Source organism: Camelus bactrianus, chromosome 3 (assembly GCF_048773025.1).
Source record: "Camelus bactrianus isolate YW-2024 breed Bactrian camel chromosome 3, ASM4877302v1, whole genome shotgun sequence".
In the NCBI taxonomy this organism is placed as follows: Eukaryota; Metazoa; Chordata; class Mammalia; order Artiodactyla; family Camelidae; genus Camelus; species Camelus bactrianus.
In genome coordinates this window covers 37527232-37543798 of record NC_133541.1, presented here as the reverse complement: position 1 = coordinate 37543798, position 16567 = coordinate 37527232, and the positions used below count along the sequence as shown (strand labels likewise).

At 34.1% G+C, this 16567-nt stretch overlaps 1 protein-coding gene across 2 annotated transcripts in view; it reads right to left on the bottom strand.

The window, feature by feature from the left end:
* Window positions 1-16567, bottom strand: part of MTREX (Mtr4 exosome RNA helicase) — an 81020-nt gene that overhangs the window by 13077 nt on the left and 51376 nt on the right. For both annotated transcript variants that reach the window (XR_006728765.2, XM_010966283.3), the window contains exons 19-22: window positions 10774-10902; window positions 7160-7270; window positions 5700-5888; window positions 1731-1894 (exon numbers count right to left, since the gene is read on the bottom strand). Coding sequence is in view for 1 of the 2 variants with exons in the window: in XM_010966283.3 (XP_010964585.2) it covers window positions 1731-1894; window positions 5700-5888; window positions 7160-7270; window positions 10774-10902 (593 nt within the window). In the remaining variant the exon portion in view is untranslated. The remainder of the gene's footprint in view (window positions 1-1730; window positions 1895-5699; window positions 5889-7159; window positions 7271-10773; window positions 10903-16567) is intronic.

The following is a 16567-nucleotide window of genomic DNA, read 5'->3' as shown; positions in this document are numbered from 1 at the left end:
CATGGTGGAATTTGTGCTTTGGAAAGAATATTCTCAAAGTAAGAGTATAAAAGATGGGTTGTAGAGACTTAAGACAAGAATCAACGAATAGTCAGGAGGGCTACTGCAATACTTCAGACAATAAACAATGAAGGATGCACATTAGTCAGTGGGAACAGTTAAAACAGCATGGAGGTAGGAGAAAACAATCAGGAAGATGTGGGAAGAGAGTAGGAAGGGAGAGAAGGAGTTGAAGATGACTCCCCAGTTTTTGCCTTCAGTGGCAGGGTCTTATTTATTCAGCAAGACCGACAAGAGGGAGAGGCAAATTGGGGCGAAAGGTAACATACTTTGATATGTATTCTTGTTCCCTCTCTCCCTAAATATTCTATTTCAGGATAAAATCAGTATCTTTTCTTCCAAGGCTAAATCTAGCTGCAGACATCTGAGAGAAATTAATTTCTTTATTACTTACTAAATACTACATAATATCACAAAGAAATAATTTCAGTAACATTAATTTTGGCATACAAATCAGCAGACCAGTGTTGTGGTCTAGATTTAATCCTGGATAAATTATTAACTTTACAGTGCCTAGGTGTCTTTAATTACAAAGTAGGAAAGCTTAATTTTATCACAGGTTGAAGGAAAACTTCAAGCCTGTGGGCCAAGTCTAACTGAAGAAATGTTTCATTTGGCTTGCACAGTGACTTAAAAAAACAAAACAAAACTGGAGTTAGCTTGTGAAAATTTAAAAATCAAGAGACTGCATCTAAAATTCTGGATTTGGGGCTTTTTTAAGTTGAAGAATCTGTATCACATTATTCTGTAATAACTGACTGGTAATGGGTAGTCACTGACCCCTTTTTGGTGGCCAAGAATTGTCCTGTTTACCACAGAATTGTGGCCCCTTCAGACATCTGAATTCATACCTAAACTGTATAAACAACAAGAACAGTATGAATAAGCCTTCTTCAGGAATGTCCAAGATCATATACAAGGTTTGTAATTCTCTGGCCCCATCTACTAGGGCCATGGTGAGAACATAAAAAGCTGTTTCAAAATGTCTTTTATGGACTCACTGAGAATAATATTCATGACTACAGCAAAACATTTATCTTCAGGATGATGGCAATCACATAGGACCCTGAGCCAGACCATCCAATGGGCCATTCCAGAATTTCTGACCCACAGAAACCACCAGGGAGAATGAAATAACTGTTGTTATTTTAAGTTATATAGTTTTAAGGTCATTTGTAATGTGGCAAAGATTATCAAAATAGACAATAACTTATATCCAATTGACAGTAGCTAATATCCAATTTTAAACTGAGGTCTGTAACATGCTATACTATAATACTCTATCTTTAGTCCAAAACTTTACCAAAAAAAGGGTAATGATTATTAGATTAAGTTTCAAGGTGGGAAAACATTCCTAATAGCTAAAAAAAGTATACAAAATCATGTATAAAACTAAGATTACAATCATGTAAAAATTTCATAATGCATTAAAATAAAGAGGAAATATATGTAAATGCTAATGGTGTTTGTGTTAATTAGTCAGATCCAAGAGATTTTTATTCTCCCTTTCTAAATTTTCAACTTCATGGTCAAAACCTGTATTTAACATGGGAGGTACTATACAAACTTTCTATTTTTAAGACAGCTCTTCTGCCAAAATATCAATAGCCCTCTCTAAAAAAAACAATATCCCATTTGAAAGTCAGTTTTCCAGAACAATCAAGTTTTACCTGCTTATCTCGCAAGCCACTCGTCCTTTCATCTCTATGACATCAGAAGATGTAGCAAATCCCAACCTCCTTAAAACACGTTTGCGACATTTGAGCTCATCCATTTGTAAGACAGTTCTTGCTTTCTTTAGTTCTCGCTTTGCAGATTTAATATCTATAGCAATCTAAGGCATATAAAAGTATAAAGGAAGTTCAATAATAAAGCAAACAAAATGAGATTTAGTCACGAAATGAAACAAACTATTACACTGGGGGGCGGTGAAGGGGAATATAGGAGCTTCTTAGATACTGTCCCAGGATATTACACAAGAGGAATGATGTATCTGAGGTTATTAAATATCAGCAAAAATGTTAACTATATGGGAAATATAAAATATCCATTTCAAAAACACGAGGCAGAGCAGGGAGATTAAGGAGTTGTTAAAAGCTTAAGAAGTTGGGCATAGAGCATGACTCTTGCTTAAATGAGGAGGGTAAGGAGGAAGGTCTAGAAGGAGAGGACTGAGGTGGTTGGCCACAAGCTAAATGAGGTAACCTGCAGGAAGCAGAAAGTCAGTGTGAATTAGGATAGGGTCTCCCACGACAGGATGCATAAGATACCCATACTCCTAAAGTAGCAATCACATCAGCTCCAGCTTCTCATCCTTAGGGAATCAGGGGGTAACTTAGACAACAGGGAAAGAAAGATGAGAGTATATGAATCTTGTCTCTTAACTACTTCTATTTTCCCCATGATTCCTGATGCCCTGAAAAGTATTCCTTCTATTTGCCCAGGATGGAAATGGATTTAACAGAGAGAACAGGTCTTTATTCTATAGACAGAGATAAAATTTAAAGGGAAAATCAATTTTGAGGTCATCCTTTAGAGTGGATGAGATTTAAAATTCCGTTAATCTGTAAACATTACACACTTTTCAACTGTGACAGAGGATGACAGTGTGAGAGCAAGAAAATACTGGGATCCTGAAGTGGAGGCCTGAAGTTCAGAGAAACATTGACAAAGAAGTTCAGGATTAAGTTGAAATTCTGACTCTGAAATTCTGTAGATAATTTATTAAGCTTCAGTTGAGGAGTAGAAATGATAAAGGCAATGACAGTAGTCAGTAACTGGCATTTATTGATAGCTGACGATGTATCCTATTTCCAGTGCTTAACATTATTTCATTTAATTCTTACAACACTCATAAGAGGTAAGCAACTAAAATTAAATCTGCATTTTACAGATGAGAAAACAGAGAGAGAGAGAGATTACTAAGCAAACTGGTCAAGATCACAAAGCTAGTGAGTGATAAAGATGGGGTTCAAAAAGGTTATCAGAATCTAGACTCTAAACTCTTGGCAGTTATTTATATTGCTATGAACAGATGTGCTGTCATAACACTATGAGGCTAAGAAGCAACACTTTCTATGTTAGGTAACTCTATGCTACTACCTAGCACGACTTATCAGGGCTATCAGAAAAAAAAAATGTTTCCTAAAGTTTCTTTGATTGAGTATACCAATATATGAGCAGAACAGAAGACTGTGCTAAGTACTCAGAGGTATATAATGCCTACTAAGTTGGTAGAAGAGAGTCTACTATTTAGGATTTTTATCTAAATAATTTTTATATTGATTACATGTTGAAATATATTTTGGATATATTGAGTTAAATAAAAATCTTATTAAAATGAATTTCATCTGTTTCTTTTCACTTAGAAAAAATGTGACTACTAAAGAATTTAAAATTACTTAAGTAGCTTGTATTATATTTCTATTGGACAATGCTATTCTGCATCTTTTTCTACACACTTTAGAAGAACACAGATATCCGTGCCTGGGGCTTTTCCCACAGTAGTGAGATCAGCTTCCTTTTCCACTGAATATATTAAGACTTCTCTTCCAAAGAGTACATATATATTTACCTCACTCTTCTTAATAGCTATATTGATTTTCACTATGAATATATTCTTAATTCATGTATTTAATTCTCTACTGATGAACACTGAGGCTGTTTATATTCATTTCCTTTTACAAACAATGGTAACTCTTTGTAGTATTCCTTCATTAGGAAATACAATATAAGCACATTACAGACAATGGGGGCAGGGGAGACCTAATATAATTTCACTGCTCAAAGACAACCACTTAAGGTTTTCAACTTTTCCAGTGTATGTTTTTACTTTTGCTAAATTGTAATCATAGTCCACATTGGTTTTAGGTCCTACTTTTTTCATTTAATGCTCTTGCACAAGGAAATATATTTTCCATGTATTGCAGAATCTTCGTAAGTTTATTTAGCCAGTCTTTCAACCAGACACTAGGGTCTTTTTCAGTTATATCTCAGTAGCTCATATGATGTCTCTCTCTGTGGTTTCAAACTACCTTCTCCATGGATACTTTCCAGTCACCATTCAACCAAACTCAAGTCTCTGTTCTTGTGTTGGGGAACTGTTAAGGCTGACTCTCCAGTGACCATGTAGGGAGTTAACTGGAAGCACCAGGGGACCTGCTGCAATGGTCCCAGTGAGAGATGAGCAGGCCAGGATCACAACTGAATATACAAGCTTTTTGTGTCTCAGTTTCCTCACCTTGAGAAGAAATCTTCATGGTGTATTAAATGTTTACTGAGAACACACCTGCTGTGGCCAGCGTGGCACAGGGCCACATTATGTTAGTTCACAAAAAGCTAGAAAGAGGCAGTGCTGTAAAACTATGCACCAAACACATTACTCTATTAAGCCAAGAAGTTCCTTATCATATTATTTATTCAATAAATACTAAGTATCTACTTTATAAAGGTAGATAATTACAGGAGATAAGGAAGAGTACAAATAAGCTAAAATGAAATACCTGAACCTAAGGAGCTTAAAATCTAGTTTGCGAGACAGGAAGACAAATGTGATGTAAGTGGCAGGTGACAGAAGTTGAAAAAGCATAGCAGTAAGGACTTATAAATTTCAAGGAAGAAATGACATTTATACATACAAAAGATTCTAGTTGGAGAAATGGATAGTGGGAAGGCACGTGTTCATCTTGAAAAGTTTTTTTTCTAAATTCGTTATTCAAAATGGCTGTAAGAATGCTTTTACTGGTTAGAGAATATAGCTAATTACCCTAAAAAGGTGAACTACTACTTCATACCACTAGGATGGCTATAATTAAAAACACAGACAATAAAAAATGTTGGTGAAAATGTGGACAAATTGGAACTCTAATAAATCACTGCTGAGAATGTAAATAGTATACCCACTTTGGAAAACAGTTTGGCAGTTTCTCAAAAAGTTAACATAGAGTTAATCTAACCCATCAATCCTACCCAATTCTACCCAGGAGAAATGAAAACATATGTCTGCACAAAAACATGTACACAAATGTTCATAGCAGCATTATTCATAATAGCCAAAAGTGGAAAAACTCCAAATGTCCATCAACTGATGAATGGTTGAACAGAATGTGGTATACACATACAATGGAATATTTTTCAGCCATAGAAAGGAATACATGCTACAATGTGGATCGTTTGTGAGGACATTATGCTAAGTGTGAGAAGGCAGACACAAAGGCCACATACTATATTATTTTATTATTTGCAATCTCCAGAATTGGTAAATCAACAGAGGCAGAAAGTAGATCTGTAGTTGTCAGGGGCTGGAGGTTAGGGAAATGGGAAATGACTGCTAATTGATCTGAGGTTTCTTTTTGTTAGGGAGAATGTTCTGGAAATAGTGGTTATGGCTACAGATAGCTGAATATACTAAAAACCACTGAAGTGTATGCTTTAAAAGAGTGAATGTTATGTTATATGAATGACATCTCAAAATGATCATCTTGTTTTGCTTTTAAGAGTTGACAGTTAACTTAAAAAATAGCTAGACATTTTCCTGTTTTAGCTGATGAAACCAACAGGAAAAGAAAATGAAAAATATATACTCACTTATTTAGTAAAATACATAGAACTCTATGATAAAAAGTAAGTCTCTGCCATACCTGTGCTTTTTTTTCACAAAGAGTATACACAGTTTCCAAATTTGGATCATTATGAAGTGGATGAGAATACATTCGATGCTCAAAAGCCTCTACTTTCTGGATGACTTTTTTCAGCCCTTGATCTTGAATGCCCATGTCATCAATAGGATCTAATAAAGGAACACCATCAGGAAAACGCTTCTGAACTTCCTGAAAGAAAATATTTTAAATTCATTTTTCATCTTACAGATAAAATTAGTTAAGACTAAACTAAATCAAATTTCCCTTTATGTTTTTTCTATGCACACAGACATAAAGAGGATGCTACATGTATAATTTTGCATTTCCCACTTAGAGTGCATTTTTCTACTGCATTCGTTTATGAAAACTCCTTTTAAATAATTTTACTATGATTTATTGATATGGAGATGTATAATAATTTACTAATATTTCTAATATTTAGAGCTTAATAGGTCTGGCTGTGGTAAAACTTATTGGATAAAACCCCTTATTGTATATTTAGGTGGTTGTAATTTTTTGCCATTATAAATAATCCTGTATCGAACATCTGAAGTATAAATTCTTTTCAATATTCTGATTATTTCCTTGGGACTGATTCCTATGGAGGGGACTCCTGAGTTGAAAGATATAAAGTTTTTCAAAGGTCAAGATCCCTACTGCTAAAAAATTTTGTTTTAAACATGATTGAACTGTTTAATGAGAATGTGAGTTCAGAGAAGAGATAGGTCACTGTAGGCTGGTATCCCACTGGGAGACTTCTGGGGTCTTAGATAGGCTTTAAAGGTAAGACAGGATTTGGCCAGTAAGTAATTAAAAAAAAAAAAAAGAAAGAAAGAAAAAGAAAAAAAAAAAGAAACGGTTAAACACAATTGTAAAATTGTCAAGAGAATTATTCATTTCAGGAAACCTACCTATGGACTACAGCTTAAAAATTCCTACTCTACACTGAAAGCATCCTGTTTCTCAGATTCTAGTATAGTGTCTTTGCTACACAGTGAATGCTTTTCAAATATTTATTGACTAAATAACCAACAAAGTTTCCTTAAATTAAATTATAAAGTTTCAATTTTTCCTACTGAAAATAAAACTATCTCATCCATCTATTAACTATATTAAAAAGTGGTTAAAAGTCCTGGCACCTGATTTTATACATAAAACTTTCAATATATCTATAATTATCTTCACTCATAATGAATAAAGCAAAACATATTTAACATACAACAGTGGGCACACTTTCCTTTGTAAACCCTCCTTTAAATTCACTTTGTTGGCAGATTTAGAGATGATAATCTACATGTAGATCTGCTGCCTCTATTTTTGTTAAAAATAATTGCCACTATTAGTAGTATTTATAGTTTCTGGAAGAAAGCAATATTTAAAAGTATTTCAGTTGCCTTGTTACAAACCCTATTTATGTTTACATAAAATTGATATTTAATTTATAAAACTAACATGTATACCTGTATTGATTTTAAGACACTCTGTCTATTGTCCAGTGGTCGAAGGTCTTTAGGAATGTAAAGCCTAACACTGCTGATAGCAGACAGAAGATGCACCAAAACTGGAACAACCTACCAACAAAAAAGTTATATATTTATATATATTACAATTAAAATTGCATGTTTTCAAATTATGCCGTTTCTTAAATTTAGCTTGAATCCTTAAAAGAAAGCTGCATTTACAATATATGACAGGTATAATAAGTAGATAGTAATCATTGTGGAAGCTCATATCTTAGAAGAAACTATGCTTAAAAAAGTAAAAACAAATTCAAATCTTTAAATAACAGGCAAATAAATGGTACATAAAAATAAGTGATTCCCTCAACAGAGACGCCATACTTTATTCATTTTTGCATCCTCAGTGTTTGGCACTTTTTGAATACCTAAAAGTATTATAATACTACAGAGGAAAGAAGCGTTCCTTTTGGGTTTGGATGGCCAAGTAAGATTCACATAAGCTCTGGATGGGCCAGAATGAAGAGAAGAAAAGAAGTATTTCAAGCAGAGAAAACAGTATACTAGATTAGACAATCCTGAAAAACATCTATTTTCAAACTTTCTTCCATGCTTTCTCCTGACAAGAATACCCTTCCCTCACAATTAAATATGTCATTTTGCCTTCTTTAAATTTACCTCCTTTAAATTCAGAGGGCCTCTAGAAACTGAGGAGAGGTTAACATTTTCACAGGTCCAAACTGTCAGTGTATTGGTCTCCTATGGCTACCTTTACACTCAGATCACTCTGATCTGAAAAAATAACTATCATCTGGTTGCTTGTAACAAATGTATTTGCTGTGTTTTACTGAACAAAATGGTACAGCAATTGAATGTGGGTTCTAGAGTCAAGACAGCCTGAGCTTGAATGCAGTCTTCAGTTAGCTGTGTGACCTTGAGCAAGTCACCTAGCCTTTTAAAGCTTCAGTTTCCCCATTTTAAAAACAGGGACAAACAATGTAAGAGAATACCGAGCCCCAAAATCAATCCACACACACCTACAGTCAATTAGTCTACGTATGGCAAAGAAGGCAACAACGTACACTGGAGAAAAGATACTTTCTTCACCAAGTGGTGTTGGAAAAGCTGCACAGCTACATGTAAATCAATGAAATTAGGAAACTCCCTCACACCATATACAAAAATAAACTCAAATGGTTTAAAAACCTAAAGACATGACGCATTAAAACTCCTAGAAGAGAACAAAGGCAAAACATTCTCAGACATACATTGTAGCAGTATTTTCTTAAATCGGTTTCCCAAGGCAAAAGAAATAAAAGCAAAAACAATCAAATGGGACCTAATAAACTTGTAAGTCTTTGCACAGCTCAGGAACCAACAATAAAATGAAAAGACAATCTATGGAGTAGAAGAAAATATTTGCAAATGATGTGACTGACAAGGGGTTGATATCCAAAATAAACAAACATCTAGTACAACTCAATATCAAAAAACCAAACAATCCAATCAAAAAAATGGGCAGAAGACCTAAATAGATACTTCTCCAAAAAAGACATACACATGGCCAACCAGCACATGAAAAGATGCTTAATATTGCTAATTACTAGAGAAATGCCAATCAAAACTACAATGAGGTATCACCTCACACCAGTCAGAATGGCCATAGTCAGAAAGTTCACAAAAAATAAATGCTGGAAGGGTGTGGAGAAAAAGGAACCCTCCTATACTGCTGGTGGGAATGTAAACTGGTGTAGCCAGTATGGAAGACAGTATGGAGGTTTCCTAAGAAATTTAAAATAGAGCTACCATTGATTAAGCAATCCCTCTCCTGGGCATGTATCTGGAAAAGATGAACTCTAATTCAAAAGATACATGCACTACAACCTTCATAGTAGTAGTATTTAACAATAATATACCATCTAATATACAGCCCATATTAAAATATCCCCAACTGATCCAATAACATCCTTTATAGATACTACTACTTTTGGATCCAGGATCCAGCCACAGATCATTTATTGCATTTAGTTGTCAGGTCTCTTTATATCTTCTTTAATCTAGAATATTCCACATATTTTTTTTTCTTTTATAGTATTAACATTTTCATATAATCTCAAATTTACAAAAAAATTACAAGAACAAGATAAAGAGCTCCCATGTATCTTTAACCAGATTCACCAATTATTTACATCTTGCCCCATTCGCTATATCATACTCTTTATATATATATAGACATATACATATACATACACACCCATACACCCATAAAACAAGTATTAAAAGAGGGGAATTTAATGTTGATACAATAATATAATATAATCTATAGTCCATATTAAAATTTACCTAATTTCCCCAAAACATCTTCTATTTCAACCTCCCTTCTCCTCCACCACTCTACGGATCCAAATTAGGATCATGTATCGAATTTAGTTGTAATACTTCTTCATTCTCCTTTAATCTGGAACAGTTTTTCAGTTTTTCTGTGACTGTCAGGACATTAACATTTTTTAGTACTATAGGTTAGTTATTTTGTAGGTTTGTGTAATCATGAAGAATCATCAGATTCAGGTTATGCATTTTGGACCAAGTAATTTTTCAGCAATAATTTCAAAGGTTCCTTTGGCTACAATAAATATATGCCAAGTTATGGGAATTTTAGCCTCATTTATAGTTAAACAGTCGGTAAATATATATGAGGAGAAAAATATCTTACAAGTTTCACTGGTGGTGGAAGTCTGGAGGAGAACAAATTAGAAGACAGAGGAACAAAGATCAAAGGCTAGTTGGCACTCAGAAGGATAAATAATTAGACTTTTAAATCATTATTTTAAAATGCTTAATAATGAATAGTCTTTTTAACTACTGCCAACTCTGAATTTCACAGTCATTTAACTGATCCAAAGCAGCAGCCTATACTGCTGCAGTGGCAGATTTTACTTTCCACAAACCAAAGCCTATTACAAGTATCATTACAATGACATTTCCTAAAAGATCTAGCCAATGTGCCACATACTTAAAGCAATGTTTAAAAATAACAAAATTCCAGTTATATTAGCCTTCAAATAGATACATGGAATCTCTACAGCAAGGTTTATCTACTTTTATTCTATATTAATTATTTTAAAGTAAAATAAAATAGACATTCAAGAAATAAATCTCATATGGAAACATTTTGAACTTAATTAAAAGCACATATAAATTAAATCATTTTAAGGAAATTTAGAATTTTTTCATTATCAAAACACTGGATCATTTTTTCAATCATTATTTTCACAGGGATGTAATAAACAGTAAAGGAAATAAAAATGTAAAGTTATTCAATCACAAAAATGACAAAATATCTTTTTAGCCTAGGTAAATTCCAGCTTCATGTAAAAATTTAAATTATTAAATTTCCCTTATCTTTCACTTTGTCCTTATTTACCTTGATAAAAGAGAGCTAAATTTCATTAATTATCCTACTGGATTTAGATAGCTTTTAACATACCTTAAAACATCTTGAAAACTTCTAATTTAGAAATCATGACAGTATGCTCACTATAGTCACATTCAGTAAATCTAGTGATTATAAATAATATAAAATAATACCTGAAATCTGAAAATAAAAAAGTACAAACCTGCATCTCTCCTTTCTCGTCAGGTTTAGCGGGCTTTGCAGCCTCAGTAGCTGAATTTTTCAAGCTCTCTTTGCTACAGCGCAGGAGTACTTCTACTACATATAGAGGATCCAGTTCACCAGAATTAGGCTAGGAAAAAACAGGAAAAAGCTTATTAATTCTTAAAAACTGGCCCACAAATTTTAAGTTCCATGTGTACAGGGACTATGTTCTCAGTAGTTGGCATTATGTCTGGTACATACTGCAGAGTAGATGTTTATTTTATAAAATGAGGGCTGTCTCTCTTCAACTTTCTCCACTGGATGAGAAAACAAATTACTTGATACTTATGAATTTAAATAGCATGATTACTGTCAACTGTGACACAAAATGCCATTTTAAGTTTCTAATGATTAATTTATAATTTTATTTAATACACCAGAATTTAAAAAATAAACTAAAAGAAAGTAGCAGGAAATGAATACGTATCTTCAAATTGCCCTAATTAAGCAACACGAAAAATAGATACTGAGTAGATTATTTTATTGCTTAGTCTACTAGTACCTCCATAATGTGGCTTCATATAATTTGAAGTCTGCTAGCCTTTTATATTCACTAATAAAAACATGATTCTCAAAGACCCAAGAGTAATCACATCATCGGCACTATATTATGTTTAGCAGCAGCATCTTTCAAATAGTAATAGAAGACTTTTTTCTTTAGTAAAGAATTCCTCTCTACTTTTTAATTCAATTATTTAAATAATCTCCTTTGCATAAAATTAGATACAGGAAGAAGTTATTCTGTTTGAGAGAAGAGCATGGCAAAGAAATGACTGCTTGGTCTCCTCTCATTCACCCTTCAGAGTTCTGGTGCAAATATGAAAAACTGTCAAGAAATGACTATGGATCCATACCAACAACCTATTTCTGTAATAAACTATCAAGAGCCTAAGAATAGTAAGCAGTAAAATTTCCCAAAAAATAAAAAATACAACTATAATTATCTTAAACCACTAAGTTCAAATTTCCTCAAAGAAAGCATAAGCTCCATTTTTCAATTCAAAAGGAAAACTAGTTTTTTCTCAGCATACGTTCCCCCCCCCAAATACAGTTAATTTAAAAGACTTTTAAAACATTCTTCAGCTTGGTACAGATACAAAGCACAGTATTTTCAATTAGATCTGTATCTGCAAATATTATGTACATGTATATCTTAGTCAACATAAAATGAGTTTTACAAACAATGAACTAAGTAAACAGCTATGACCATCTGTCCAACAGGTCAACAACTGTAAGGACAATCAATGAATATTTAGCTTTCCAAAGGCAGGGGAAAACCCTCTGAATAAAATACACTCCACAATTAGATGAATAAATTAACTCCAAAGTGATGTGATACATAAGAGCATCTGGACAAAGTTAACCTAAGATTTATATAGAATCGTTAATGTGTCTAGATAATCTAGAACTATTATTGGGTTTAATTTCAATTCTGTAGATTTTATTTGTAAACTTAATATTCTCCTTTTATAAGATACAACAATCACAGAATTGACAATTAGAACTCAAGCATCTCATGCATAACCATCTATCCTTGTAGAACTTCCAAAATCACTTACAACATTATACAGATCTCCTCAAGGGTTACTACGGAAATTCATTTGAAAGCCTTCTTTACTGTAGCATTCAATGAAAATTTGCTGTTAAATTTACTTCCTAAGATAAGAAATCTCTTTTCAGCAAACTTCTTCTATTTCTGTACTCTGGTAAAGCTGGGTCAACAATGTCATCTTTCACATAAGACAAAATAGTTACTAAATGTTCTATCTGGCTTTCCAATGACTGCCTTAGCATAAATTTTTGCTCATATGTCCTAGTTTTTAACTTCTTAATCATATAATTGAACTTTCATCTCCCTAACTTCTCTTCATTCCTTGTAAGATATGTCTAATTTCTTACTGTGAATGAAAATTACCAGATTAAAATAATTTTGAGAATCTCAAGCTTATAATGTAGACACAAATAATATGAAATAAATATTGAGAATACATTTTATCTACCTAAAATGCTCCAAACTATTTTCTTCATTGGTATGTCGCTCTGTGGACAAAGAATGTTGCCTGCTACATCAGTAAACAAAGGATGGAGATAAACAGGCTGCCTGTCACTGGTATGTTATCTCTGTGGACAAAGAATGTTGCCTGCTACACCAGTAAACAAAGGATGGAAATAAACAGGCTGCCTGCCATGAAGCCATGAACCACAATGGTACACCCTGAGCCGACTCAGGTCAGAGAAAAACAGGATACTGGCCCTACATAATTAAGGCACATATCAAAGGAACAATTTCAATACGCCCAGACTCTTGCATCTTACCACACACAGAAAAGTGCTAAATTGATTAAGTTGAAGATGTCAGTAATCTTTTGATGTTCTGAACACCTGTGGGTTTTTGGGGTTTGGGTTTTTTTGTTTGTTTTTCTTTACAAAAATCCCTATATATCCTGGCTCCCCCACTATGTACTCAGAACAGTCCCTTGGAGCTATCTGATAGGCTGTCTCCTGGGATTAAGTCCCCAGTGAGTCCACTGAATAAATCATTTCTCAACTTTTAGGCTGTGTAATTTTTTTCAGTTGACAGTTTCGGCGACCAGTGAAGGGACCCAGAGCAGACTTGTCTCCTCTGCCTTAACTCCACAAGGATCTGGAGCCTTGGTACCAACAATGGCCTCTTGGGCCCATCTGCCTCCCCAAAGAGTCCAGATGAATTTGGGTAAGTCTCTCCTGGTTCTTGGATCTCCCATTATTGGCTGATGATCCTGAGTTTTATTTGGTGGTGTTAAACTCCTCTTTGGAGGAGTAGGTTATCTTTGAAACTTAGTTTCAAGAAGAGGTACCTGGGTATCCTCAGTGAAAGACACTGAGTAAGGTTGGACTGAGTAATCAGGTGGAAGATGGTCCGGAGTTTTTCCTTGAATTGACTACTATTAATAGTGTTTGTTGGAATAGAAGGGAAGATATTTCATGAGAGCTTTCAGCTCTGAAAAAGGGACATCTTCCAGCTGGCAATAGATTTCTCAGGCAACTAAGAAACTTGCAGGAGTGATGGAGGTAAGTCCTCCGACCTTGCAGCCATCCCTATAGAGAAACCTACTCATTTTCATTAAAACTTGCTCTGCTGACATGCAGAAGAGCTGGTCACTCTGTGATCCCAGCACCCATGGTGGTCTTAGGTTACCAAAGGGAGAAACTGAGACACATAAGAGAGGTAAAACGAGCCCAGAGTAAAATCTAGAGGAGTTAATAAGCTCACAAACAGCACACTGGCCCATCACACGATTGTAATTAGAGATTTTATCTTGACAAACTGATCGCAGAATGGGGAACAAAGCCTTCAAAAAAAAAAAGGGAAAAAGGAACGATAAGACTGCCAGCCTCCATCTAACATTCCAACCAGGTTTATGTATGTACAAAACTCACACTTTCAATTACGTACTTAATTGGGAATTAAAGGAAATCTTGTCCTGAACATGACTAAGAAGAAGCTCTTTTAATGCATGCACAGTTAAGTTACAGAAAGCTGGCTTGATAAAATCTTTTCAGAATTCTGACCTTAAAGAAACAAAAGCCCTTCTAAGGGGAACTTGCACTTCTCTTCCTGTGTCTTTGAGATGTAAATGTTCTTACCCGATCTTTGTTTTGTGTGTGTGTTTTAAGATCACTAACTCTGCCACCTGAAGGTACATATATATACACCTGGCAGCCAATTAAATAAACTGGGATTCAGAGCAGTCTTTTGCCTAACGGTGACAACTCACAGCGAGCTTTTTGCCATCTTAATGTTCACTGCATCTGCCTTTACTATTTTGGGGAGTAAACTTCCTGGTTCTTGTTTAGGTGGCACCCGTCACACTCTTGTGGGGACACCTCTTGCATCTTATTGATTTGAGTCATTATTAAGGTATTATATCTCATTAATGGCCAGGTGATGGATCCTTTAAATTGGAGAAACTTCTAAATTGGTAAATTTTTAGAGAGCTCTCATAATAAAGAGCTGTTTTATTGGTACTTACGAAAAAACAAATTAGAAGGTGGGAAAAAAATATACATATAATGGTTAGCCTAAGAACTCCTTTAATTTAACACAAACAAATACACAAAAACAATGACAAAATGGTCTGGGAAGCCTTATTTGTGGTCTGTGCTTTCCCCCATGGGTCATACAGATGCTAACAAAACCATTAGGATAATGTTAATTAGGTTGATAAACAGGGAAGTAAGAAGAAAAACTAAAGAGAAAGCCTAGAAACTTCTTTACAACAAGGTAAAACTTTAAAAGGGATCTGACCCAAATGGATAAAGAAATCTTTAGATGGTTATTTTAAAATGGGATAAATAAAATGAATGTTGATGGGGTTAAAACAAAAGGTTTTGATGCAAGGCTACCTAAGGTTGGATGGGCCAAAGGGACCCCCTAATTGGTCCTGAACATTAAATGGTCCCAAACAAGTCTGCTCTATTTTATCTCAGTTAAAAAATAAATAAAAAATTTTAAAAAGCCGTATATATAAACTATACATATAGTTGAAAAAAAATTGCACTGGGATATATGACCAACAATTGCTTGGATCAATTAATCAAGTTAAAAAAAATTAACAAAAGAACCTGAGTCTTTTGGCTCAACCTCTCATTTGAGACCAAAGCATTTTATACCAAAATAGATGATAAATGGCTGGGATAAAAAGAAAGATTTCTGGACTCTTTATGAAACAAAGGCTTGTTGATAGGGCCCGAATAGAAACTAAAGTTAAAGGTATAAAAGTTGACAGAATTGAGATAAAAGTTCACAAAAAACTGGTATACACTTAAATAGATTTTATGTAAGATGGTTACATTTCATCTGCCTGAATACATTGTGGGATAGACGTGTTTCACTAGGGAAAGCTTCCCCTGACTGGTATTGTGAGACAGTGCCTATAAATCTGCCCTTCAGATAACATTAGTTAAAAACCACTAAAGGAAACCAATAGGTTTGCCTGAGTCCACATAATATAAAGTAAAACTGGAAGCTAATATTTAAAGGCTAGTAAAAATAATAAAGATTTTGCTCTAGATCTAATCTGTGCACTCAGAAAGAGGGCTTTTGTTGAAAGCCTTATGCAAGCTTTTGAAGACATGATAAATTGAACACCAAAGTTCTAGAACATAGAACTATTAGTTTTTAATTTAGTTGGAAATCTTCTGACTATATAAAAAAGCAAATTAAAGAAAAATAGTTGGGCAAATCAATCTTTAATATCATTTAGGTGGCAGATTGGTTCTTTGGAGAATTCAACTGTCTCTGTCTTGCTGAAATTAACTCTAGAAGAAAATAATCTGAACAGACCTATAGTAAGTAAAGAGACTGATTAAACACTCAAAAAACTACCCACAAAGAAAAGCTCAGGCCCAGGTGACCTCAAAGGCAAATATTTAAGAATTAATATCAATTCTTCAAAAACTCTTCCAAAAAGTACATGAAGTGGAGGGGAACACTTCCTAACCCATTCTGTGAGGTCAGCATTACCCTAATACCAAACCCAGACTAAGACATCAAAAGAAAGGAAAACTACAAACCAGTATCTCTTTTTTATATGGGTGCAAGTATTTCTAACAACATAATAGCAAAACAAATCCAGTAACATAGAAATAGGATAATAGTATGATCAAGTAGGACTCATCCTAGGAAACCAAAGTTGGTTTAATTTCTGAAAAGCTATTAATATAATATACCATATCAGAATAAGTACAAAACAGAGTGAAAAAAAAAACAC